Source organism: Manacus vitellinus, unplaced genomic scaffold (genome assembly GCF_001715985.3).
Source record: "Manacus vitellinus isolate BGI_N305 unplaced genomic scaffold, ASM171598v3 scaffold_2_pilon, whole genome shotgun sequence".
Lineage (NCBI taxonomy): Eukaryota > Metazoa > Chordata > Aves > Passeriformes > Pipridae > Manacus > Manacus vitellinus.
Window position 1 is genome coordinate 18,186,722 of NW_021940208.1, and position 26,183 is coordinate 18,212,904.

The 26,183-nt window shown below is 37.2% G+C and overlaps 2 protein-coding genes across 7 annotated transcripts in view; one reads left to right on the forward strand and one right to left on the reverse strand.

The window, feature by feature from the left end:
- Positions 1–23,708, forward strand: part of FRY (FRY microtubule binding protein) — a 205,115-nt gene extending 181,407 nt beyond the window's left edge. For 4 of the 6 annotated variants that reach the window (XM_018071108.2, XM_018071105.1, XM_018071106.1 and 1 more), the window contains 10 exons: positions 50–208; positions 3,686–3,843; positions 4,714–4,903; positions 9,818–9,967; positions 11,486–11,584; positions 12,051–12,134; positions 17,650–17,667; positions 19,950–20,060; positions 21,484–21,677; positions 22,241–23,708. In XM_018071108.2, coding sequence (XP_017926597.1) covers positions 50–208; positions 3,686–3,843; positions 4,714–4,903; positions 9,818–9,967; positions 11,486–11,584; positions 12,051–12,134; positions 17,650–17,667; positions 19,950–20,060; positions 21,484–21,677; positions 22,241–22,499 — 1,422 coding nt within the window. In that variant the 3' untranslated portion in view covers positions 22,500–23,708. The remainder of the gene's footprint in view (positions 1–49; positions 209–3,685; positions 3,844–4,713; positions 4,904–9,817; positions 9,968–11,485; positions 11,585–12,050; positions 12,135–17,649; positions 17,668–19,949; positions 20,061–21,483; positions 21,678–22,240) is intronic. The other 2 variants (XM_008934237.2, XM_018071107.1) reach the window with 1 other exon arrangement.
- A 999-nt stretch (positions 23,709–24,707) lies between these two features.
- Positions 24,708–26,183, reverse strand: part of ZAR1L (zygote arrest 1 like) — a 2,107-nt gene continuing 631 nt past the window's right edge. Inside the window, exons 2-5 of the mRNA XM_029960909.1 lie at positions 26,163–26,177; positions 25,645–25,737; positions 25,429–25,503; positions 24,708–25,021 (exon numbers count right to left, since the gene is read on the reverse strand). Coding sequence (XP_029816769.1) covers positions 24,878–25,021; positions 25,429–25,503; positions 25,645–25,737; positions 26,163–26,177 — 327 coding nt within the window. The 3' untranslated portion in view covers positions 24,708–24,877. The remainder of the gene's footprint in view (positions 25,022–25,428; positions 25,504–25,644; positions 25,738–26,162; positions 26,178–26,183) is intronic.

Sequence of the window (26,183 nt, forward strand, 5' to 3'; positions counted from 1 at the left end):
GGGTAGCTGTATACTTAGTTCTTCCATGCTTCTGTTGTCTTTTAAACAGATTATAAATCTTTCCCCATCTGAGGATGCAAATCATATTGACTCACTTTCTACATCATGTGACACAACCTCAGCAGACCCTCATTTTAATATAGGAACATCAAGCTTTGATGTGTCTTTGCCTGATATGAATAATCTCCAAGTGTCTGAAGGAGCTAAGGTGAATACATCTTTTTCTTTCTTTTCCAACTGGACTGTATTTTATATAAAACTTTTACAAATTATTTTTGCTTATACTTTCATAAAGGATTTGATCTGTGAAATCAAGTACATTCTGGCTTCCTCTGTAAATATCATAGTACAGTACATTCAGGCGCTCTTGCACTTTCATACTGTTTCCTTTCTACTTATGCTTTCTTCATTAAAAGATTTTATTTATTGTTTCTTAAGTATATTGTGCTACACATGCACCAAAATAGTACAAGCTCATTGGAAGACAAATTTGTGAACTGGCTACAAGTTACAGCCCCAAGGGAATATTCTTTTGTTCTTCATGCTGATTTAAAAGAATGATATGCCAACTCATGTGGTGGGTGTATGCGTGTATTCTCTGACATTTTTTGTATGTGGGGACCTATTGTACAGTTGTGAACACTGGATTCAGTACTTGCCTTTTGGCAGACACTCAGAAATTTTAAATTCGTGACTGCAATATTAAGCTATCCGGGGAGAAAGGCAGGATTTGCAAGCATATGACAACCATGTTCAGCACAGTTTATTTCATAGAATTGTATCAGAAGATGAACACAGAGTAAGGCTGGTAAATTATTATCAATATGGGGATGGCTTCTTTAATTTTCTGTTTGATAATACTTGCTTGTGAGAGACCAGGTGAACCTACCCTTCTCAGTGTCCCTCCAGAAATATAATCTGGGGTGAGGTCTGTGTGTGAATTAGTGACTTTATGATACTGTTGCCTTATGTCAGTAAAGCTTCTCTGTCATGTCTAAATTGTGTGACTTCTGCAGAAAGAGCAGTGTATGAGCAGGAGAAGAATATGTCTTGTGTAATCATTGGCTGTCATTCCACTTCTTGCCCTTGGTCCCCTCCAAATGCAGCCACACAAAAAAATTGATACAGTATTGCTAGCACTGCATATAACAGAAGTAATGGAAACTTTATTAAAGAGGTCATAGAAAAGGAGATTGGAACTGTGCTGAGTATTGAACAAAATCATTTGTGTCAGAAACCTCTGCAGGAAGAAGAAAGGACAGAAGGAGGGTAAGGATAGGAAAGGAGGGAAACTTCTGAAAGTAGTGGTTGTGGAGAAGGTAAACTCATTGTTTGTCAAAACAAGTAGAAAAAGTAAGCGCGTAACAACCATAAACAGCACAAGTTGGCAGAATTTCAGTTCAGGAAGCAGCAGTCAGAACAGATATGTTTGCAGGTGGTGACTGCAGCTAATCTCCAGCTGCTGTAGCTGTTGGTACATACATTAAGAATTGCAAATCACAGTTCAGGAGTCTCATATATGCCTGAGGGTTTAGAATCTTTACTGTCAAAATTTCTTTAATGGCCCATGGGCCAATGTTCATCCAAAAAATGAAAAACTTTAGAAAAAATGAGTAAAGAATGTAAAATCACAGTAGTTTCTTGTGGGGTTGACAGGCAAATTCAGCTAGTCCTGGTACAGGTTTAGATATTGGTGAAAAACATAACCCAGGTCACTAGTCTTACAAAGATGTTTGAATTGATTACCTTCTTAGTGGTTTTTTGCCTCAAACTTATTTTCTACTAGTTTGCACACTTCTGTATTTTTACTCTAAACACATTGGAGTCAATATAAACAAAATTAAAATGTCTGGGTTTATATTTATTCTGAGGAATAAGTTATCCAGTTTTTAGTCAGAAAACTTGAAATTTACACCTAAATAATTTTTACATCATTTGATAACACAAAACCTGAGCACTTTCCTGTTTCTCTTTTCCTCTGAGTTCTTCTTTTCAGAGAGCTGATGGTATGTCAGCAGTGCAGAGGAAAATTTTTGTTACTTCTTTAGCACTGTACAAAAATGTTTATTTGTTGCATCATAAGCAAAAACAAAAATATCACCTCAACCTTTAAATAGATGCAGCAAATGAGAGAAACAGGCTGATTATTTAGGTCTCTTCTCAAATGTGTGAGTGCTAAAATCCAGATATTATTGTTAAAAGCATGGAATCAGTTAAACTTATTTGCAATTAAAGATAGTGATCACAATAATTAATATAATACTTAAAAGCTGTTAGAAGACAAATGGATAATGCTATGAGGGATACAAAGATTCAGATGGTGCTCTGTTATGTATTTTTCAAGTTATCTCAACTTAGAGATTTCTGGAAGTATACTACAATCCTGCATGAATATTCAGAATCTTCTTTTTTATTTTGCTTTTGGGGCATCATATTGGACTCCAGTGGGTGAAAGGTGTTTGCTTCCTCTTTCTTCCTGCCCTACCCTATCCTATCAAAATGTATTTTCCTCATACAAACACTGTCATTGCAGTGAAGAAACCAATGATTCTTTCAAGCTAATATTTAATATTTGAAAGTGGTTAATACTAATTACTTCTTGAAGAAGCATGAAACATTTACACTTCTTAGCAGCTGATCTGGTTCCTATTCTGATAATTCAGCCATATAGCTTTTATTTATGTTTTCAAGATGGCTGGTGCTCTGATTGATTTCATACACCCTGAACTCAGGACTGTTCCTCTCTCTTTTGCTTAGAAAATAAAGCAAACCAAAAAAGCATTCTTCTCCTTAATTTCTGATCCTGTCTTTTCTGATATAAGTCTTGTTTAATTTTTAGAAATGCAAATCCCCAGATTTTATCTGGGATCCAAGCAGATTTGGTAAACTGAAGAGGGCCACTTTTCTCCTTTAATTCCACTTGCCACAGATTTCCCTCTCCACCAATTGCCAACACATGTATGTACATGCATATGTGCCCAAACATTTGAGCTATTCACTGCAGTCATCCCTAAAGGAATGCTTTGCAGGATGCTATGGGTGATGCAGACAAAAGCCAAAAGATTAAAACTGAAACAAAATTTGTTCAAACTAAAAATGCAAGAGAAATTGGAATGTTTCAAAAAGAAATCAGGAGCTATAGGTGCTAATAGAAGAAAACGGAAGGAAATGAGAGAAGCATAGTCCTTTTAATGTAAAATGTTTTGGATTCTTCTTGAATGTAAATGATGTATTAAAATTAATTCTCAATTTTAAACATTCATATAGTCTTCCAGATGGTGATTGTTTTCAGTTGTTTAAAATCAATTTTGAGAGGCTTTAATACCCTTTTGGACACCATCAAGTGTTAAGTGACAAGGACAGCCTGACAGTAAAAAGAACCCTATTGTTTTTCCGGAAAAATTACTTCCCTGCTATGTTGCCAAATGCATTGAAATCTGAAATTCTTTGCTAGGCAAGTTGAAGAAATGCCTTAAAAATAATATTTATCCAAGACAGTGAGTTAAGCAAATACAGCATTGTTCAAGAAGTGTAACTTGATTCATGTAATTTATAATCTGTGGCTTTATATCTGTGCAGTTTAACATATTGTCAGGTGAGTTTTTTTCATAAAATGCTTCTGTTTATTAGTGGAATTAACTTACTAATTTGCTGTTTTCTAAGACATCATCATTCACTCCCCTAGGCTGAAGCTGTACATGAAGAACAAGATATACCAGTCCATGAGGATGACCTTTCAGGGTCTACAAATGAACTTCCTGGAGCATTTGAATGCAGTGATAGTCTTAGTCTGGATATGACAGAAACTGAAGAGAAAGTTGGCAGGCTGGAACAGTTTGCTAGGTACTTGTATATGCTATTATTCATGCAAGTTCTTTTACACTGTACAACAAAAGTGGTAACAAGGTGGTGGTTAATGGAATGACTGTTCTGGCCACAGGAGTTATAAAATTCTCATGATTTTGGAGCAATGAGAAGACAATGCCCTAATTACCTGCATAACTATCACACAACTGAAAAAAAACCAAAATCAAACCCAAGCTTGGGCTCCTAGGAAAAACAAATTTCTGATGCAGTTAGTCATTATGTATGTACTATATTTAATCAAAATAAAAGAAGGATTTTTAAAGATTTGCAGTAATGGAGATGTGACTTAGCTATCTGTTCAACAGATCAGGCAGGTATTCATCCTTTTGATTTCTCATGAAAGGAAGTCTCAGTGTTGTCAGAGATCTCAACTATATACTCTTAAGGCTGCTGGTGGGTGTGACTAGACCTCAGTATATGTTATAGGCATCAGGATTTTTTCCATGCCATATGGAGCTCTATCACATTTGGGATGTTGAGTTAGATTGCAGTTAGCCTGTATTTAAGGAGATGAGAGGGGGAGGGGGGGGGAGAGGAGATGAGAGGAAACTTCACTCCTGTGAAGTTTCAGCCTTCTTCCTCCAAATGATGGTACAATAAAACAATTTAGGTGTTCTGGGATGGAGGAAAATAGATGACAATGGCCTGAAAATAGGGATTCTGATTTGGAGTTTTCCTCATTGTAGCCAACATCTTGTCAACCTTCAAAAGTAATTTGAAAGTTCATGAATATTTTTAGAAAGGTGATATAATTGGTCCTGTGATTATATGTCTCTGTTATAGCATAGTTTATCTGCCACCTTCTTGGTATTCTCCTTTCATCACCTTTTTTTTTTAATCCTTCAGTTTTGGAGACGTTGACCGAAACACCTCCCCTCCTCCCTCACCATTTTTTTCTGCCATCCTGGCTGCATTTCAGCCAGCAGCATGTGATGATGCAGAAGAAGCCTGGCGTAGCCATATCAACCAGCTCATGTGCGACTCGGATGGTTCCTGTGCAGTTTATACATTTCATGTGTTCTCTTCCCTGTTTAAGGTGAGAAAATGAGTTTAAGATACAAAATCAAAATGTTTAAACTGTGTGTGGCAATTAGTAGTTCTTGAAAACAGTACCAGTAATGAACTACTAGATAGATAACCATTGTAATTTTGCATACTGTGGAATTGGCATACTACATTTTCATGCAGAACTGTCTTCTATGACCTGTTTTGTCACAAAAATAGTATATCTCTCATACTTCCAAGTTTGGAGGTAACATTATAGAATATGGATCCACTTTAAAGAGTGTTTTCTTCAGTACTTTACAAATAGTCTGAAACAATAAATGCAAGAGACAAGGAAATAACCTTTTTAATCTCAAAGTATTGTTAATCTGTTCTTTTATCTCCAACTCTTGAAATCTGCACATGCCCCTGTGAAAGTCAACATTATTAAATGTTTTGTACCTACTCATCTGAGTAGAAATATCCAGCTGCCATCATATAACATAAATTCCAGAAATTGAGTCTGAAGACTAGAAATACATTTCTCCTTTCTAAAACTGTATGCTTGCAAAGATAACAATCTTGCAAAAAGATAATGAGAAAAAAGGAGTCAAATGCACAAGATGTTCTAAGAGTGACTGTCTGGTTTTACCCATAATTAGTTATAAAGCCTTTTTAATGGTTTCTCCTGCAGCTGCAGGATGGTTAGCATGCTCCAGCAGCATACATAGCAGCCAGGTAACTTTGTACGGAGTTTAAGTACCCATGATCTCAGAGTATGCGACTTTTTATGAACAATTAATACAATTATTACACTGTTAATTAATGTACAGTTGCAAGATATTTTGATATGTCTAAGATTATCCTTATAAGAAAGATGTATCATACGCTAAGAATCTCTTCATCATGTTTCCTCTATGCTCCACTGGAGTTGGATGTCTTTTCTAGCTGCACATTTTCCTCCTTTAAACATTACACCACTGTAAATATGAGTGTTTTATAAGCATTCTTTTAAACACTGATAAATAATCATTTGGAGGGAATAAAACCCACTGCTGACTTGCATGTTAGTCCTATGTTTCTTCATGATGTCAGCTTTTCTGCCCTTACCTCAGTCCTAGAGGTTAATTGCCCTGTTTAAGTGTTCTGAGAGTTATTTGTTCTTTTTTCTTCTCTTTGAAGAAGTAAAAAGGAACTGGTGTCACACTTCTGAAGACTAAACAAATAATACTGTGTAATGAAAGACCTAAACATTACTTGAAAAGTACCTGTTTAACTTGAAATCCTAGTATGCACACACTACATTTGCTGTTGTGCTTGCCCTGTATTCAGAATCTTCCCTATTCGTTTTCTTCACTTGATATTGGAAGAGAAAGAAAAACGTGTTAATAATATCAACAAGCCACCATTTTTAGCTGGGGTCACAGCTGTATTTTTAGTTTATAAAAATAGCTTTGTTCTTCTCTTCAGGGCTAAAACATAGGAGTAGTATTTTCCCATATTTTTTTGTAAGATCTCAGCTTGTCTGGAATTGTATTGTGTTTGCACCATCAAACTTTGCTACTCATTCACTAGCTTTGACTTGTGACCCTCACCAACAGGAAGTTTCAGAAACAAGCCCAGTGTGTGCTAGGCTTGCAAAATATTTAACTGTGAAACAAAATCCTTGTTTGGAGGAGCTTGTCAACTGAATACTTGGTGAAGTGAAAGAAGTGCATTTTCCAGGGCACCTACATTTCAGTCTGCATCAAGTTAATGGTATCTTGGATGCTTGCCCACAACATGCTAAACTTGTTTAAAATTCCTGAAATTATTGAAGTACTTTTCCTGTAAACAAGTCATAGGTCAGAGATCTCTGGATTATCTTTGCAGCTGCCTCTTTGTATTCCCTTAAATTAAATGTCTTCCAGCAGACCAGACAGTTCCAAGTAGATTGGAGATCTAGCAAGCAGTTTCCACAATTGAGACCTTCTGTTATGGAAAGTCCTCTTCCCAGAAGAGGAAACCTGAGGTTAAGAAGAAAACTATCTGAGAATATTTTGTTATTATTTACATAGACACAAAGCACAGCGACTGTATGCAGGCGTATACCTATTCATGATATGCTGGCAGTTGGCATTATTATTCACAGTAATCCCCTTTCCTAGAATATTTTATGAATATTCAGACTTTGCTTGAGAGATTTCCACCCCTGTAGTCTGCACCCAGAAGGACATAGCTGAGATGATAATTTATTACAGAACTGTTAGTCCATGTAATTGCAAAACAAATATATTCGAAATACTATACATAGATAGCAAAGTACAGACCCTCAAAATTTCACATGAAATACTTTAAAACACTGTTCAAGACCATTATCATCATAGCTGTAGATTGATTGTTGCTTTTATGGATATCTGAAAAGGACAGGAGAATGGGAAGAATATTATGTCTTGAATCTAAATAGTAGACTGGTCGGCTTTTGATGAAGCCATGACTTAAATTATTTTTATGCTGAGGAAATTATTTTTATAAATAATGCTGTGTTCTGTGAGTTCTCAAAGATATTTGTTATGGCTCCTATACCTCTTTACCCAGTATTATAACTATCATAGCATTAATTTCCCTAATCTGCAAAGATGTAAAAATATCCAAGCTAGCAAGATCTGTTCTCACCTGCTTTTTCATAGATGTCTCATGGCTACCTGTACACAGATGCCCTTTCTGGAAGCAATAAGGCAAAAGGAGGCATGAAACACATTAGTCTTTTCAGTAGCATCTGTTAGTAGCTGTTTCTCTCCATTGTGATTCCTTGGCCTTCCTCTTAATTATTTCTAGATTACTTCTTGATGTTTGTCCTTTCTCTTGCTAGTTTATTTGGCATCTCCCTCTCTGATAATTGTGCCTACATCACCATACTACTTTTGATATCCAAGATAGCAATTCAGTGCAGTTTCATTTTTTGTGGTACTTTTTTTGCACGAGTATTTGCCCAAATGAAATATTTATGATATAGCCAGTTGTATGTTATAATACATATTTCTATCTTTTAGTGGTATAGAATGTGCTTATGCCTTCTTTTTTTTTTCCTAAAGGAATCGTTAACTCATTATCTTCTTTCTCCATTAAGTTATTTCTAAGGGGCTCTTTCATGCAAATTCTGAATGCATTGAAATCATTTGTATTATTTCTGTAGTCTGTCTCCTTCACTGCCTCAGATTTATAAACTCAATTACTCAGGAGGGCATTGCAGCACCTAAACAGGCTACCCAGAGCCTTGAGAAAGCTCTGAGCTTGGAGGCTTCAGGACTCAGCTAGTCAAAAGCATGGCTGACATGATCTGGGGTCAGCAATAGTTCCACTTTCAGTTGAAGGTTGGATCAGATGTTCTCCACAGGTCCCTTTCAAAGAGTGTTTCTTGGATTCTCTTTTGTAATCTGTCTTACCAAATTTCCTTTCATTTCTATGTTCTCAGATATCTCTTTTCTCTTGGTTAGTATCAAATGTAGATCTCTTTCTTTTGCCAAAAGGGTTATCAGCAACAGTTTCACTAAGACTTGGACTGACTCTTTTCAGTAAATCTCCAACTGTCACCAAGCCCCATGATTCAGATGATTCTGACAGTTGCTTATAAAAATAATCATTTATCTGGTTAAACCCTTGCCTCTACTACAGACTCAGTGCAGCAGAGAATCTGTACCATGTGCCGAGTGAGGTGTATAGCACTTTGTTTCTGTGTTGAAGTGAGGTGGTAGAAACACATAGTAAGAGCAGTATCAGTCTATCTGATCTTAACTGTGTTCTGATGGGCAGTTCAGATGCTTTCAAGAGAGATTCACAAATAAGTAATTATGAAATTGGTCAGTAGAGGAACTTTGACCATTTTATAAATCACTGATAGTGTACAGTCTATGTACAATGTGAGGGCTTATCTAGCATTTTTTAAAAAGTCATTCAATCCAACAGCTTCCATTATCAATAAAGTCTGAATTCAACTCACCTGATTTTAGATACTTAACTTCAGTGCACCAGTGCAGGAGCAGTAACAGGCATCTGTTATCTGTGTCTATCATCCAGATTGGTATTTGGGAAGTGCTCCTCTTCACTGAGGCATGCTTATGATAGTATGGGTCCTAACTTACATTCCTCAGAAAAATGCCTATGGTAACTTCAAATGAATCAAATAGAAATGTTGCATACTTTTATTTTTAAAAATACTTTTATGTCACTCCCACCTGCTGAGCACTAGGATTCACTGAGATATATTTGGGCAGTGAAACCTGCTGTGTATTTATCAATATCATTATTTCAGTTCCTGCAAGATTAATACATTATTTTTATTTATTATTCACTTCATATATTAGTCACTTAAAAGCATTAGAATGTTTCTGGAAGGCTAGACTGGTTTAGAACTCAAAACACCAAAAAAATCTGAGAAGAACAATTCCCGGATGCAAGGCAGTATTTCTAGAGTACTCCCAAGAAGCAGTGAAGTTTTACTAAGAAGTTTTTTCCCACAGGGAAAAACAAAAGTTTTTTCTGATTTTTCCATGCTGCTGTTTGGCATTAGAATGTCCATTATGTTATGTGATTAGCCACTTGACATGGAATATTAACAAAACAATGCCTGGAATAGACAGATAAAGTAATGTGCTGATCAACTCTGTTAACTCTGCATAGACAAGAAAAAAACCGCTACCCGTGGGTAAAAGGCTTTATAAAGTTTGATTCATCTGTACAAGAAAGAATGTATTTCAGTAGTAGATTGTGATGAACTCTGTAATTAGTTTCACATCTACCCAGCTGTACACTGTCTCCAATATAATAACTATTAGTCAGTATCCTAGAGCAGACATTCAGTTCTCCACAGGGAGATAGTCTCTTTTGTACATTATTGTGCAAAGAATAACAACCAAGCCATTCGTTTACAGAGGAAAGAAGCTCACAGTTGAGTAAATAATACAATAAACTGTATTTTGCTTTCCAGAATATTCAGAAAAGATTCTGCTTCCTAACCTGTGATGCAGCTAGTTACTTGGGAGATAACCTGCGAGGGATAGGCTCCAAGTTTGTGAGGTCTTCTCAGATGTTAACATCATGTTCAGAATGTCCCACCCTTTTTGTAGATGCAGAAACAGTGAGTATATTCCTTTCAAAAGGCATGTGCTTCATTGCAGTGTGTTATTTTACTGGCTGCTTCACTTTTGAGCAACTCCTGAACAGATATGTCAAAAGGAACTCACCCCTCCTATCTATATGTTTTATCTCCTGTTCTGAACCATATTTCCATTTATCTTCCACATTATTTTATTAGGTAAGTACTGACAGATGAGTAATATAAAATCATAAAATCAAAGATAGTTATGATGGGTTGAGACTGTGTGTCAAAACCCAATATAAAACAGGTGCCTACTGGACTCAGTTGGCTCTCCAAAGGAAAAAGGAGAAGCTACTTTCATAGTTTAGCATGAAAGATGGTAATACATGTAGTGGTTTCATTTGGGTTAGCTGTGCTGTGAACTGGATGATGCTGGCTGAACATGAGCCAGCAGTGGGCCCAGGTGGCCAAGTAGGCCAATGACATCGTGGCCTGTATCAGAAATAGTGTGTCCAGCAGGACCAGGGCAATGACCTTGCCTGGCATTGTACTTGGCACTGGTAAGGTCACACCTCAAATCCTGTGTTCAGTTCTGGGCCTCTAATTGCAAGAAGGACATTGAGGTGCTGGAGCAAGTTCAGAGAAGGGCAACGGAGCTGGTGAAGGGTTTGGAGCACAAATCTTATGAAGAGCTGCTGAGCTAGGCATGTTCAGTCTGGAGAGGGCAGACCTTATCGCTCTCTGCAATTACCTGAAAGGAGGTTGTAGCAAGGTGGGCATCAGCCTCTTCTCCCAGGCAACTAGCAATAGGACAAGGGGAAACAGACTCAAATTGTGCCAGGGGAGGTTCAGGTTAGATATGAGAAAAAAAATCCTTCACCGAAAGAGTGTTTAGGTATTGGAACAGGCTGCCAGGGAAGCAGTGGAGTTACCATTCCTGGAAGTGTTCAAAAACCAAGTAGATGTGGCACTTTGCGATGTGGTTTAGTGGGCATGATGGTATTTGGTCAAAGGTTAGACTTGATGATCTTGGAGGTCTTTTTCAACCTAATGATTCTGTGATTCTTTATAAGTATATATTAGGGAATGAATGAGATGGCCCTTCCCACTGTCTTCGTTCTGGCTCATGTTTATCCAACAGCGTCAGGACAGTGTGACCTCCCACAGAGAGGTCTAGAGGTAGGAACTGGTAAAGTGTAATCTTGGGCCTACTGCTGTGACCGTGGAAGAGCTGAGTCTTACATCGTCAGAGAGCTGTGGAGAGTAACTGGTTAAGCTTTGTGCGCTGTTTTATTTTAGGGAAGTCCTCTGCAAATCCATTAAACACAGAACACAATTTCAATTCCACATTATCATAGGTGCAACTTCTGCTATTCACTTTTCAACTTAAATAGAATATATTTATTTAGGGTTTTGCATAAATATAAATATTTTTCAGTATTAGTATCTGTAAATCTAAGTGTTCTTTTGCAATATCTTTACTGTACTTTCTACTATGCTAATATTTTTGTTCTTTTATAGTAACATTTACTAGACCTTTTGATTTTATTTCTCCAGCTTCTCTCTTGTGGCCTTCTTGAAAAGCTGAAGTTCAGTGTTTTAGAGCTGCAGGAGTACCTGGACACATACAACAACAGGAAAGAGGCAACACTCTCGGTATGCTGAATTATGTTATGTTCTTGGTTTTGTATGTTTGTATACTTATGCTATGTCAGGAAACTGCACATCCACTCACATCTATTTAGACTAACATTCAGTACAAAAACATGTTTCAGATACTGGATTTATGGAAAGTTTCCTCCTGAACATATGGACCAGAACTAAAAAAATAGCTGTTGTATCCCCTAATATTAGAAACATTGGTATCTTTAATATTCCTAGTCTCTCTCCTGTTCATTCATTAATTAATTTTCTTAGTTTATGCAATTGAAATAGTAATAGAAATCACGACTACACTTTTTAAATTAGAGTCAAAGCAAATTGTTGCAGTCTGTGGTAATAAAAATTGCAATTGCAAACTTTTGTTTACATGCTGTGCTTTGAAACTAAAATACTGCTTATCTTTCTTTGAATCAAATAGTAGGCCTTATTCATATCTTCTTTAATTTCTCTCTCAAAACAGTGGCTTGCAAACTGCAAAGCAACATTTGCTGGAGGCTCACGAGATGGAGTTATTACCTGCCAGCCAGGGGACTCAGAAGAGAAGGTAATGAATGGCCAGTATTATTTCTCTCTTGTAAAGTGACATGTGTGATATATCTTGTCCTGGAACCCACAGGAGCCTGCTGTACTTCATCCTTGACTCTGTGCTGGGCTTGGGCATAATCCAGTTTTTACACTTGAGGCTTGAAGTTGTTGCTGCCTCAGTTCTGGCCACAGGAAATGGGAAATACTCAGAGGAGGTACTTCTGCCTTCCTCATCTAGACAAGGAAGCAAAGCTAACCCTGCCTGGGTAGGGTGTGCTCTCCCTTTTAGAAAGATGTTGCAGGAGCAGTTTTCCACAGTGGAGTGTCTCTGAAAATCATTCCTGGTGTACTGTCCTTCTGTATTACTCCCATTTTATCTACAGCTGTTACAAACTCGGTCTGCTCAACAGCAAGACTTGCCTGGTTGAAATACACTTAGATTAGTAGTTATGAAACATGACTGTGAAATGGCCAGTAAAATGATTTATGCTGTAGATAAGTATTTAGAGCTAAGGCAAAATATCTCTTTATCAATTTTTAACAAAAAATTCATACGCCCATGTATGTGAATATTTGTTTGTTTGTTTATATTTGTTGGTTCCAGTTAAGAAATCTATATTTCAGAAATCACTACCATCAGCAGCCATTACCGTTATTTGATATACTAAGTATAGGAAACAGATGATATCTTGGTGATGTATAATAAATTGAGAAATGTTATTTTATGGAGTTTTTTCCTTTTGGAGAAAAAAGAATGAAGGGATAGGAAAAAGAGGGGTATGAAGAAAATTAGCCAAGACCAGGAAGCAGCAACAACATGTAAAGAAAAGTGATATATCCTCTTTCCATGTATTTTAACTTATAAAAGATAATTATGACATTTTCAGAATACAGACTTGCCTGTTGTAACCATGTTTTTCAAATACCTTCTTTTGTTCTTATGTTGGTTTCAGTTTGTCTGTCTTCTTCCCCAGTTCACTTTACTTTCTTCTGTCTTTATCTTAACCTTTCTTTCCCATCTCTATGTATTTGAACTTCCTTGATTTTTATTTTTTTTATGCCATTTCCCAAGAATCCTGAATCCTTACCGCACCTGCATTTTGGCTTCCTTGACCTTATTAGCAAATCTAATTTGCTAATAAATCCTATGGCTGCAATCACTGGCAGTGGAAAAACTGTTCAATCTTCCTCCCCCCTGCTAAGCATTGGCACCAGCAGAAGTCAGACACCTTCTAATGCATTTAAATAAGATACTGTCTGTTCTGTAATTGTAATGGTGTACAGGGAAGTTAAAAGGGAACTATTCTCAAATCTAAAAAAGAGAGACCTGGAATACCTGCTACTACCTCTCCTGCAAGCACATCGGGGGAGGGTGATAGAGTATGCATCATTATTGGAATATGAATGGGCATTCTCTTCCCTCTGATGCACAATACCCTGAACAGTGACTTCAGACTCTAGTGTTACATATCTTGCTGGAGACAGCTTAATTTATCCTCTACATCCCTCTTTTGGAAACCCATACAATCACGCACATTGTTTCTTTTTTGAAAAAGTAGAGGAGAAAGAATGCTGAGGAGAAGGAATAAACTGTGAACTGACCTGAACTGCCTAAATGCATCTAAAAGTCAGTAAATGTCATGGTCCACTTGTGTGGGTTTTTTTAACTAGGCATTCTCTGTTGTAGAATTAAATGTGTGTTTTGTGAAGCCAGAGTTAATATTTATACTGCTTATCAGACAGACTGAAAAGAAGGGTTTCTCATTCCTTCAGGAGTTCCTGGTTTCTCCCCAGCATTATTCCTTCAGCCCAAAATGCATTATTCTTTGGAATTTGAGAGGATGGTAGGTCTTTGATCAACAGGCATATTTCTTTTCTTCCCCTACTCATTAACATGTCAATTGAAGCAGCTTTTCCCAAAGGAATTATCTGTTTATTCAATGAAAGTGTAATGGGAGGAAGAGGCCAGAGAAACTGAGGAAATGTGATTAGGAAGGGACAAGGAAAAATTAATCATAGAGTGGCAAGTATTTGTTTTCTTATCTTTCCTCTCCACTTCTCCCTCAACATGAAAGGCTAAAGAATCAAATAACTGTAGGGGGGGAAAAAATCTGTCTTACAGTTGTAGACACAAGGGAACCTGCCTAAACTCTTAAACTCATTGAGGTTTAGTCTAGAACCTGAAAGTCTTCCGAAAACTTCTGGCCTAAAAAAAAAATTGCATAGCTAAGCACACAACCAGGCCACTTCTGGAAAAGGGTCAGAAGTAATTGTAAGGAAGAAAAAGCAACACATAACTCTACAGAAGGTAGAAAGCTTGAGATGAAAATAGTCCCCTCTACAGATGAGACAGACATGAGACCAAATTCAGCATTATCACAAGTAGTTGCATCACAAATGCCTGCTGATGCTGGTAAGTGATTTGGCACCAGTTTCTCTAATCAGATCTTATTTCAAAATAATTGCATATGATTTGTTGACTGTTGTTACTGTTACTGAAAACGGGCAAAGGCAAAAATTGCTTATTCTGACATTAAAGAAGCTTGAAATAGAAGTTGTCTAGGTCAGCTGCTAGAGCTAGCAACTTGTATGAAATTTGGGTAAAAGTTTAATGTTCCAGAATGTCTTTCCCCTGCTTATTATTTCAACAGATTAGATGATTTGGATGTGTGTGATTTTTAAGCTTTGATGCTACTTTGAAAAACAGTGTCAGTGACATAGGAATCAATTTATGGAGAAAGATAACTGCACCTGCTATTGTGCAATCTGTCCAGGTGTAACAGTCTTAGATAAGTACAATTATTCGTACGTACTTCAGCCTTATTAAGCAGGGATTTTTTTAATCTAGTCAAAAACTGGGTTTGTTTCTTTCTTTGTTTGCTTTTTTGGAAAAGAGATACTGGAAGATCTTTTTCTTGTCAATTAACACTGCTAATCAAATAAGTATTTATCTCCTAATGAGATGTTCTGTTTACTCTAGAAGTCCAAAGTCAGTATACACCTTTCTCAAACGTTCCTCATCCCAGAGTCCACCACAAACTAATGGATGTGGGCTTTGCGAACTCAAACTGTTAATGGATATTTAAAACATCCTGTAATCCATAAAAATTTGCTCCAAAAAGTCAGAATGTACCTGTTGTTATGAGTTTCCCTGGGGCTAAAGGTTCAATCACTCTAAGCCACCAATAATACTGGAGGTGTACCTCTTGGCACCACAGTCATCTGGAGTTGAGTTAGATACAGTACAGCTCAAGACACAGTGAGTCCATTGTTAAGCTATAAATTCTTAATAATCAATAATCAATTATTGATTACTGTTTGACAGTTCCATGCATTGACAATGAGGTGAAATGGGCCAAGGTAGGTTGCTTTTCCAAAGGAGGAACACATCTGTTTATAGATTTCTTCAGATAGAATAGTTTCTATTATCCTTCAAGTCCGGTGGTATTTAAGAATGCACAGCATATGCTGTTCTGTCTCTGATATATATACAAGTTTGTGTATATACTCAGTTTCCTAGATCATGGGAAAAGGTTCTGTCTGCTGACATGCCAAGTCAAATAGGATAACCTAAGAAAATGCATTTGCAGTTTGGACACTTGGACACAGTAGTTACTTTAATATGCTGGCACTCTCTTGTGCCAGTAAATGACTGAAGACTGTGTTGCCATCAAAGTGTTAATGTCTTAAGGAATAATTATGTAACTGTCATTTCCTTTCAGTATCTAAAAATGATTCCTTGAAAAAGCAAGAAGATTTGTGATCTAAAAATTAGTGTTTTGCTCTATTCCTGGTCTGCTAACAGTACAAAACAGCAATTCTAGGAATAAAAAACTAAATCAAAGCATTGCTGCTAAGGAATATGTCCTTCTCAGATGCTGCATTTACTAGCTGCATAAAGAACTGTGCAAATGATCCAAATACTCTAAACATTTGGTATTTTCAGTTGCCAAAACCATTATTTCTGTAAAGTCTATCAACTAATCTACAACACTTCCCTTACTATAGGGATTAAACTGTAAAGACTGTGAGCATTCCTCCTGAGCCCGTGCTGCTGGGTTTTTCCTTGCCCCTTTTTTGGCCTGCCTGGATTTGGAAGCAGTACAGAGGAGACATTTGAAAAACTCAAGCCAGCACACCTGTGAATTTACTGGAACACAGTGATCTGTCTGCTCTTGTCCTCTTCTTATCTTGAATTTAGCTTTATAAAGCTTCATTTACGTGAACTGCATGGAAGCCAAGATAGAAAGAGGTTTTTTTGAAGAGTACTAAGTAGGAGTAAAAACTATTCAAGCAATGTTAAAGGCATAAAATTAAACATCATAAGACCTTAAAGCTTAGTTTGTCATGATTTTATAGAAAAGCATTTGGGACAATACTTTTCATATACCTTTTAATAATAAGGCCAATGGAAAGAAGACAGGCTGAAACACTTTGTTAGGCTCCTCAAAGTTAGCATTATTTCATATTTCTTGTTTTCTGCCTTTGTATGGATGGTAAGGTAAATAATTTTAATAAGAATTCCAGATGTTTATTAACATTCTGTGCATATGCATTGACACCAGACTGTAACTGGGCAGATGTTGTGTTTGTTACTTACAGCATTTACGTGATTACTCTGTTCATGTAAAATATGAGATTGTAATATATACAAAATAAGGAAAACTGCATAAGATGTACACAGAGTGGAAATGTTAGCTCTTGGCAAAGAAAAGAGGAACACTTTTTTTGGAAGAGAGTACTTAGTCCCCTAATCTTTTAAATGTTAATGTAGGTCAATTAGAATTTTTATTACTATTGCGACAGGACTTACACTGACATTTTAGTAGCTCCAGAATTACAAACCAGTGAATCATTACTGATGAGAGGAAGGAACAAAAGCTGTCTCAACTTGTGGCATTGCCATGTAGTTAAACAAAACTGGCATTTTCCATAGATTTTTTTCCTTATGATAGTCATAATTTAAAAGTTATATGCAAAATGTTTCCCCTGTAAGGTGCCAAGTAATAGGCCCAGCAGTCACAAAGCTTACCCTGCAAATTTCCTTAGATCTATTAAGTCCAAAAAATAAAAGTATTTATAAATAAGAAATTTTTTACAAATAGCAAAGTTCAGTTTTATTCATGGCTTGAAAACCCTTCCTAATTTTTTTAGTACTTTGCAATATGAGCTCTTTTTAATAAAAAAGAAAGAAAAGTTAAATAAATAAAAGTATTATTTCAAGAGTTTTGTAGCACAATTTCACTGTAAGTTCCTGAGCTATTTAGTGGGATACATTCAAACTAATAAATCTGAAGATCTAACTGAGGATATTTAGACTGGAATTTACAATTAGAATTAAAGCTCGATTTTATTAAGAATGCTGTGCATGTTGTATGTGATATTTCCAACCAATTATCAGGTTGAGGCAAGCATTGCTAATACTGCTGACAAGTTATGCTATTACAGATGGGCTGTGCTTCCTATTGCATGCATTACACTGACATTATACTTTCTTTCCTTTCCTTTTCTCCTGTGCCATGCTTGCTGTGTAGCAAATGGAATCTCTTGCAGTAAGTTGAAGTTCTTTCATATTTTTTGTCCATCTATAGATGGACTAATACACCCCAATCTTACTGTTTTACTTCTAAGCATGCTTTCCTTTTTTGTTATAGTTTTCCTATAGAATACGTGGTTCTAAATGCAGTGACAAAAATAATTTACTAACATGTGTTTTGTGAAATCTGAAAATATTGTGCTAAAATTCTGGCACCTTCATAATGCTGTTTCAAATGGTCATTTACATACATTTCTAAAAATCAAGCCTTTGAATGGATGTAATATGCCGGATTGGAAAACAACATTTTTTCTTACTTTAAATTAATAATTTTCATTTTTTCCTAATGGAAAACTACAATTTATAGTTGGCAGTTATGTTTCAAACGGGTTTTGTTTATATGTTGATGAACAGTTTCACCACTGTTTGTTTCTAATACTTGTTCAGGAAGAACAAAAATTGAGCTGCTTGATACGGTAACTAAATGTTGAGTGAGTCAAACTAGAATCATCAATTTGACCTTAGTTTGTCTTCGTTCAGGTTAGCAGCCAGAAGGGTGAAACTGAATTATTGTTCTCCAAGGACTGAAAAAAACCAGGTGTTACATGCCAAGCTATCATGAGATTATTTTTTTTTAACGATGTGTCCTGGTTTTCAATTAATTTTTAACTCCCTGACAACTTCAAGTGTACGTGGATGTAACTGCTATGTAATGTTGCTGGGTCTCCAAAATTTGAATAGAATGAATTTGATCTCTGCTGGAGGACCTGAGGCTGTGTCCCTACCTGTAAGCTAAACAGGATGAGGGAGGAAGTGTGTGTCCCTGGGCTGGCACTCAGGGTGAGCAGTTAGCACTTCCATAGCTGGGCCACCAGCCAGCCCCTGACATGCCGGAGCACATTTCAAGGAAAGACAGAAGCCAGGATGTTATATCTAAACAGTCAGCCTTTATTTTGGGAGGAGAATGGTTAGCCACACAAATGCAAACTTGGCAGCGCTCTGTGCCCTCAGTTACAGAGAATGGCCTCTGGGCAGGTTTATTTCACTCACTGGCAGTGTCCCTCAGGCCCTATCTCTTTGTTCTCTTGGCCACTGATAGGTTTTGTCCCTGTCCACAAGCCAGTTCTGTCCTAGCACATCTGTTCCACTCCACTTTTTTTCTCACCATGGATCTGCTGGGCCCTCTTTCAGCTCCTGTGGGTCTTTGTTGTATCAGGTCTGGTGGGATCATAGAATGGTTTGAGTTGGAAGGCACTTAAAAGATCACATAGTTCCAATCCCTCTGCCATGGCCAGGGACATCTTCCACTAGACCAGGTAGCTCAAAGCTCCATTCAACCTGGCCTTGAACACTACCTGAGATGGGTACCTGGTGATCTCCTCACCCTGATGAACAAAGCTGCAATTTGCTTTTGACCTCAGCCTTTTCTGGCTGGTACAGAAAATTTGGGAACTGAAATGCAAAGGCTATGGTTCTAATTTGCCAAAGATTAAATGTTCCTCCCTTCTTCAGCATGATCCAGCTGTGGAACTATGAGATTCCCCTTCCTAATACACACAAGAATACTGGGACCACAACCATGTTAACTTGACTCTTCAATGTGTCTGACACCCTTTGTGTTGTGCTGCACATTACACTGGAAGAAACAAGTGAATATTCATAGAGCAGTATCTACATAATCTGGGATAATACATCATAGAAGCCAAATATCCTCTTACACATTAAATTCCATCCATCTGTTGTATAGTTTCTTTAAGATGGTGGAAAATCCATGAGCAGAGTTTTAAGTTCCAGAGCTGGCCTTTCCTCTTTCTTACTCCTAGCTGGATTTATTGCTACTCTTCCTCTCTCATCAGAGAAGCAGGCAGGAACTTTGACCCTCTTGGACAACTATTTTATGACTTCTCTCCTGGATTTGCATCCCTGAGAAGAGGTCTTCGTCCATATCTCAAGTTTTAGAGTTTCATGTTTTAAGCAGCAAAGTCACTTCCTCTGTATTCTGCCTCTGCTTTCCAGCTGCAAACTGGAGACAGTGAAGCTAACAAATATGTTTTAAGACTGATGCTGACATGTGCTACATGAGAGCTAGTCATCATAATTTTGATTTTCAATGTCATATTTGACTTACCTGCAGAAGAAAAATCATTACTTATTTTCTGAAATAGTATAGGATCATACTTCAGTGAAATAATGGTTTTTAAGAACAGAACTATATCCATGTGTTTTGTTAGTTATCGAAAATTACCTAAACTCACTAATATTTATTAATTATTTCTTCTCCTACAAATCTTTCCTTAGCAATTGGAACTCTGTCAGAGATTATATAAACTGCACTTCCAGCTGCTGTTGCTTTTTCAGTCCTACTGTAAACTTATTGGACAAGTGCACGAAGTGAGTTCCATGCCAGAGGTATGTAACAAATTACAAAATCTTATACTGAAAATTCCACTTTATTTTCATGTTCTTATTTTTCCTTCTATGAACTTAGCACCAAAGATTACACTATTTCACTATTATGTCTGCAGGCATACATAGTCAACTTAGTACATTAATGTCATGTCTTTCTAATTCTGTAATGTTTACAAGCTTTTTTCTTCAAGCTTTTTGACACAGCACACTCTCGCTTTTGACCCAAATAGCCTTTTGTTTTTAGATAAATCTATGTATCTTACTTTAAAAAAAATTTCACAGGAACAATACTGTTTGTCAGCTTTATTTTCAGCAATTGCTTAAAATACGAAATACTTTGAAATACCTTTGAGGTGATAACTTTAAGTTGAATGATCATAATTTAAGGAAAGATTTAACTTGCCATTCCGTATGTATTTTTCTCTTAGTAAGGTTTATGTATTTTAAATTATTGAGTAGAATAAGTTACTGTATTTTGCTTTGTGAAGTAAAATTTGAAGCTATGACGTATTTATGACAGATTCTAGTAGTTTAGAGATGGTCTATAAATGGAAATGGTTTGGTTTATGTGCTATAGTAGTACAAAGAATTTGAATACTTACTGTCTCTTAAGGAACTATTCTGAAGGCTGGCTCAGAATGTGACTGGGCTGTTCACTTTTAAGAGAAGACAGGACAGTAGGCATCTAGTCCACTACTACTAGAATAGTCTTAAGTTTTAGAATATTATGTGTTCCTTATAATTGATTTCTGTAACTGTATTACACAGTTATGACTTTGTTGGATTTTTATAAATAATGCAGCCTGTGGAACTGGGGAACAATTGTATGAGGAGCTGTTTCACCATGAAATTTGCATATTTTGCTGGAGCCATAGGCTATTATTTAAAGGAGGTTCCATTGTTAGTACACGTGACAGTGGTTATTTTTAGCATGTGTGAGCATGAAGAAGTAGATCCTTAGAAATTAATTAACTTATTAATTATTTATTAATGTTGTTGCATATTAACTTTTCAGCCTGACAAAGGGTTATACAATTCCTGTCCATCTGTTAATCATATTGGATCCTGCATATGTTTTGTAAATAGATAACATCTTCCAGGAGAAGTACAATTTCTTAAACTTTTCTGCTATGATATGAAAAAAATTGGAAGAGGTGAAGATTAAAAGCTTGTTTAGATGTGCTCTTGCATTTTAGCAAGCCAAAACTACAGCATAAGGTTAAAGGATGCACAAAGTTAAAAGATCTGTAGTTTGTGTTTTCCCCATAAAATGTACAGAGATCAAGAAATGTCCTTGTGTTAAAATGAGGTCTTTTCCATGTGTGCATTCAATGTAGTAGTAAGAACATACTTGAAATATCTACTCCTTTTGGGGCCTATGGAAAATGAAAATACCCATCTCTCATCTTTCTCCTTGGAACAGCTGTTAAATATGTCAAGAGAACTGAGTGAACTGAAGAAAAATCTGAAGGATGCTACTGCTGCAATCGCAGCTGAGCCTCTGACAACAGAATCTGAGCCCTCATTCAATTCTACTGAAGCAGCTATTCAGTCCATGCTGGAGTGCTTGAAGAACAATGAACTTGTTAAAGCCATCCGACAAATAAGAGAATGCAGGCAAGTTTTGCTACATGGTTCACGTTAGATTTTCATGTTATTAGAAAATTATGCATTTATTATCATCCTAAATTTATACTAAATGTAATGCACTGATTCAGCATAGTTAATTAATATGTTTCAACAAGGTACATGGGGGCATTGATATTAACTTTTGCAGGGGTGTGTCACCAGTAGCTATCAAACATGTATGCTTGCAACTATTAAGATGTTTAATTACATTGTGTAGATCAAAAGTCCTGTGAGGCTTTTAAGAATCTTTTTATAGAGGTAATTCCTTACAGGTGCATGTCACTGACATCAGCTAACGTTCAGTCCAGTTTCACTTCCACTTATTTGAATGAGTTCTCTTAAGCATTTTTTTACATGATAGGAATTGGGCTTTTATGTGATTTCAGTGCCTGATACCAGAGGCTGACTAACAGTAGTGTAAAACAGTGAGTTGCTTTTGTTTTATAAGTGTGTGCAAGTCCATTCTCCTTTTAGAGATCTCTATCACATAGCTTCTGTCTGTGTTGATAAACCCATAGTGATACACATGTTCTTTTCCTGTTTCTTTGCAGGATTTTGTGGCCCAATGATATCTTTGGAAGTAGCTCTGATGATGAAGTCCAGACACTGCTGAACATTTACTTCCGCCACCAAACCTTGGGCCAGACAGGCACCTATGCACTGGTGGGCTCCAACCAGAGCCTGACTGAAATCTGTACCAAATTAATGGAACTGAACATAGAGATCCGCGACATGATTCGCAGAGCTCAGAGTTACCGGGTCATCAATACTTTTCTTCCAGACTCCAGCGTTTCTGGCACAAGTCTCTGACAGGACCCTTGTGTCCTCTTTCAAGCTGGGAGTGCTGCCCTGTGGGAGTGAGGTGGCTCAATGTCTTCTCAGCCTTACAAAGGTTTGGTCAAACTGTACTCGCTCTTGTTACATTTAGGATTTCTTCTAAAAAGCGATGGGCTGAACTTCAAATGTGTAGCAATACTGTAAAGACAGAGGTAGCATAGAGCACCCAGGAAAACGTCCTCTGTTCTGTGTTGCACAAAAATCAGTTAGTATTTCACTGAGCAACTGCAACTCACTACTGAAGAAGTGACTTCCATTGCATACCAAAGCCTATTACATGAACAATACTTCCTTTATAGCAAATTAATTTTAGGTTGGTAAAAGTGCAATGTTTCCTTCACAAAATAGTATTTTTTGTTAAAAAAAAAACAAACAAAACAAACCCTTGTACATTTTTTCCTTTTTTCTCTTATTTAGTTGAGTGAAAGATGGGCAGAATGAAGCTGGCCACGGAATCTTGCAAACTTGTTGGTCAAAAGCTGAGAGCCTGTGTATATGAAACAAATTGTAAATGGACTACAGTTTAATGTACACTGTAATTTGAATATGATTACTGTATCTTAAAACAACAAGCTGCTATGAAGTACATTTCCTAATGTTACTAGGCTACTGTCTCTGAAGGTACTGGATCATATTGCAGAGGTCTGTTCTTAGGCCCCCCCAAGGATCATGAATGGTCTTGGTAGATTTTTTTTTTTTTTTAAGGACCTTGGCTGCTTTTTACTAGAAGGTTGCTTTTATGAATATATTTATACTATTAAAGGATGGTTGATCTAATTTAACTTGCCATTTTATAGGAGAAAGTCCCATCACAGAGTCAAATCTTTTTGATTTGATTGTTAAGCATGCATATTTTTATTTAATATAAATTTTGAGTATAAAAAGTGAAAATATTAACGTGAAATGCAAGTTCTCATGTTAAGTTTCTTTAAAGAGATGTCTTATTTTATTTGTAATGTATATATAAAAGTCATAACTATATGGGTTTTTTCTTACATTTAACTGCTGTCCAGTGTTAAATGTATGCATGTAAATCTGTTGCACACCTGAGATACTTTTATTCTGACTGTGTAACTTATTCACGCTGTAAATACACTTACCGTTTTTGTGAAGTAACTTTGAAATTTGGATTAGTACATCCATTTAACTAAAACATAAAAGTCATATATAATCACAACAGAGTATGTGCTTGTTGTGAAATTATGTTCTTGTCTAAATCCATACTGTTGCAGAGGGTATCCATGATCAGCAGCCCCCAAAAGACACCTTTCTCACCATTTATGCCAAAACCATTCACTGTACTGACAGAAAACAGCCAGAAATATAAGGATTTTTTTGTCAGGCTGTAGTTACAACTCAACTTTGAAAAGCACAGTGACAAAAGCAGTTTCATTAATCTTCCACTGACAGTGAAGACCTTCAGAAGTTCCTTCCTCCCTGAAGTATCCTGATTCTTCACAGATTCATACAAAATAACCCATGATGTAACCATCTAGCTTTTTAGCATCATTCCTAAACTTTAGGTAGAGGAGAAATCAGACTATTCCCAACAAAGCCTCACTAATATCCTAAGACAGCATGAACTGCAACAATACTCCACTGTGCTTCTACCACACCAGTACTTTAAATAGGATTCCTCTGGTTCACTGCATTTTGTCTCCCTGAAAGCACATTCAGGTACTTTCTTCAGTTTTATTTAAGCCACCTACCCTGGAGACACCTTACATGACTGGCAAGCTTCTGAGGCATGAGCCTGTGTTTAAACCAGGAGCACTGGGACTTGTTCTACCACTCTGGAGGACTCATCAAGTCTAGACAATTTGTTACACTCCCTCACAGATGCTCCCACTCAAGAGGTTTTTCCCTTGTTATCTTACAGACATAGTCTTCCAGCAGATAGTCTTTGATTATCAAACAGCTGTGATTTTTTTGAATATACATTTGACAGAGGCAGTGGGAAGACACACCAGACTTTACACTCCAGAACATTTGCATGTTCCATCCTAGTTCAGTTTGAATGACTGAAGGAAAAACTTGCTCTTGCAGCTTTAATCTTAACACTCCTTCAAGGCAGACTAAAAACAAAGTCTACTTTTTTCAGGAAATCAAATAGGTTTTTTCCTTCCAGATATATTTTCCTCTTTCATCTAAGCAAGATGAAACTAAGGGGTATCAAACTAGTGCAAACTTTTCTTCAACTTTATTTACAGCATATATACAGTGAAGTTACATACTTTATAAATAATACAAATGTCTTTGTCCATTATCCAATGCCAGGTCAAAAGCCTTAAGTCAAAACACTGCAAAAGACTGACAAAGTGCAAAGCACAAAACAGAAGAGGGTACACAGATCAGACAATGTATTTGAAGCTGTAAGTGTTATCACAGGATAGCCTCTTCCCTTTGCAGCGGCCACAAAGTTCTTGGCGATGTGGTCTCTTGAGATCAATGTGTCTTTTCTTCTGAGGGCAGGAGCAACGAGTCCTTGAACAGATCTTAAGAAACAAGACATGTTATTGGAAGTGGATTAAAGGTGCTTACCTCATGCCTGTGCTAACAGACTGACATTTAGTTTTCCTTAATCATAGTAACACATTTGGACTGATAGACTTAAGAGCTCTTGTGGTAAAAACCCCGTGGAATTAAGCTGTAAGAACCTTCTCACCTAGAAGAACAAAACCCTACCCTATCTGTCGGTAGCCATAATGCTGTATGAACAGAAAATTGTTCATGTAAGCCATGCACAGGAGGAGGGAGGCGTACCCATCACACTTTTTCCAAATAACATTTCCTAGTATTTTGATGAAATCAAGTTTTTCTTCCAGATAAAGTCAATATCAAGTTCAACAACTGTTAACTATTAGAGCATATAACAACTGTATCCTGCCATATGTTAACTTACCTGGCACTGGATTGCTTCCACTCGATAGGGATTGAAACCCTTTTGGCATTTTCGACACAGCTGCTTGAAGTACACCTGAAAAGAAGGCAAGTTTTCAGTTACTGTAGCAACTTATTCAAGGTGTTAAGTACAGGTACCTAAATCTGCACCAAAACACCAGATTTGGTGCCATTCTTACAAGTTTCAGGAACAAAAGAAAATGACTTTGTTAACTACCTTGTTGCTTCCAGAAATGCACCACACATAAGCACTCTCCCATCTGGTCTTGCAGTCTTTGCAGTGGAAATAGCCATACTTCTGCTCCAAGAACTGCAGAGACAAGAGTATACTGAGCATCCTTCCAGCACCCTGAGAACATCCAGCTCAGCTACCTTGTTATACTCCCTGAGGGCGGGGAGACACTGAAACAGGCTGCCCATAAAAGTCATGGACGCCCCATTGCTGGAAGCGTTCAAAGCCATATTGGATGAGACTCTGAACAACATGATGTAGTGGGTGGCATCCCTGCCCACGGCAAGGGGGCTGGAACTGGGTAATGTTTAAGGCCCTTCCAACCCAAACCGTTTTGTGGTGCTATGATACACCCCTGTGGGTTTTCAGAGGCTGGAGGCTCTGCTGCTTCTGGGGAGACAAAGCCTGTCCGGGGACCACCGTGCTGCTCAAGAGAGGATTTCTGGCCCCCCTTCTTCAGGGTTGGCCCCCCGTGGGCAGCGCCAAGCCCTATCCCCGCGCACCTGGAAAGTCGCTTGCTGCCC